The following is a 1,537-nucleotide window of genomic DNA, read 5'->3' on the forward strand; positions in this document are numbered from 1 at the left end:
CAGATCCCAGTTGGCCATCTCTAAGAGGTAGTACGATATACCTCTAAGATGGCATCGAGGATAATTTTATTGATTGGGAGGGATGGGAACTTAAGAGCCTGTGAATCTGGAGCGTTTGAGCCCTGGGCTGAGATCTGGGGTGATGTCGCCTGTCTCCAGATCAAGCCCCAGGTCTATGCTAAGCTTTTGAAACAGCACTAAATGAAGGCTTCATTTCTGCCTTACCTTTCTCCGTGGTGGTCTTGTTCTTTGGTCCCCTATCCCCCCTCAGGTAGTGGAATCATCAGCAATCCTGTGTTTTGATATGTCTTCTGACAACCAATATCTGATTACGGGCTCCAATGATAATGCCACTGTTTACCAGCAATTGTTTTGAAGGTCACATGACAATGGCTCTGCCAGTGGAGGCCCAGGAAGGCCAGCCATATACAAGGATCACCTACAGATGCCTCACATCTTCAACACTACCCTCTCCCTGCAGTTACTCAGCCTGCCCTCCCAGAATTTTATTACGTGGCTTGTGGATTTTCCCTTTGTAATTTTTCTACAACTGATTTCTGGGGATGGGATGGAAATACTGTGAGAGCTACTTTTTATCATGAATAAACTAGCAAAGCAAAACCAAAATGGCTGGGATATGTGGCCAATTCTTTCAAATAACCAACTTACTGTGATAAATTGTTTATTCCTACCCCACCCCCACCCCCTTCAGCAATTTGCAGCATGAGGAAGGAGTTTTAAATCACACAGTGTGTTGATAACCTTTTGGGGGTGGGGGTGGTCAGGGAATTCTTGAACTCTTCATAAAGCTCAAGGCAAAAAAGGGAGCCCAGGTGTAGTGGTTTTAAGTTGGACTGCTAATTGTAAAGTCAGCACTTTGAAACCCATAGCCAGCCCAAGGCAGAAAGACAGGATCTTCTTCTCTAGTAAAGAGTTACAATCTAGGAAACTCACAGGGGTAGTTCTACCCTGTCCTATAGGGTCACTCTGAGTTGGCATCCACTTGATGGCAGTGGGTTTGTTTGCTTGTATATAGACCCTCCAGAATGTATCATGGAGTTGATAGACCAGTGAAGCTAGACTTCTGGCATAGGCTAAGACTTACATGAACTGATCTAATGCTCTCCTGAGGATATTGTAAAATATTGACTTGTATGCCCTGTCCCCCACCCCCTCCCAAACAAAAATATACTGGATGTCATAGTCTCCCTACTGGTGGATGTGATCCTGCTTGGGGATTTTCTTATATGACTGAAATCATGGCAGTACAGGGTAGGTTTTAGTCCTAATCACTTCTGAGTATGACAAAGAACCGAAGAGATAGAGACACACATAGGTGAGAGAGAGAGAGAGAGAGAGAGAGAGAGAGACTGTGAGGCCCTGTCTATAAGCAGAGAAATACTAAGGATTGCTGATAGACACTGGAAGCTCACAGAAGGAATTGACACAGCTGAGACCCAGATTTGGACTTTTAGCTCCAGGACTGTGAAAATAAATTCTTTCGGTACATAAGCAAATGTGGTGAAGAAAGCTGATG

The 1,537-nt window shown here is 44.5% G+C and overlaps 1 protein-coding gene across 1 annotated transcript in view; it reads left to right on the forward strand.

The window, feature by feature from the left end:
* TLE7 (TLE family member 7) overlaps window positions 1–627 on the forward strand; it is a 2,709-nt gene extending 2,082 nt beyond the window's left edge. The window contains exon 4 of the mRNA XM_045293923.1: window positions 272–627. Coding sequence (XP_045149858.1) covers window positions 272–376 — 105 coding nt within the window. The 3' untranslated portion in view covers window positions 377–627. The remainder of the gene's footprint in view (window positions 1–271) is intronic.
* Window positions 628–1,537: the final 910 nt, after the last annotated feature.

The sequence above is a fragment of the Echinops telfairi genome, unplaced genomic scaffold (genome assembly GCF_000313985.2).
Source record: "Echinops telfairi isolate 266 unplaced genomic scaffold, ASM31398v2 ScPeMD7_2291;HRSCAF=2852, whole genome shotgun sequence".
Taxonomy (NCBI): domain Eukaryota; kingdom Metazoa; phylum Chordata; class Mammalia; order Afrosoricida; family Tenrecidae; genus Echinops; species Echinops telfairi.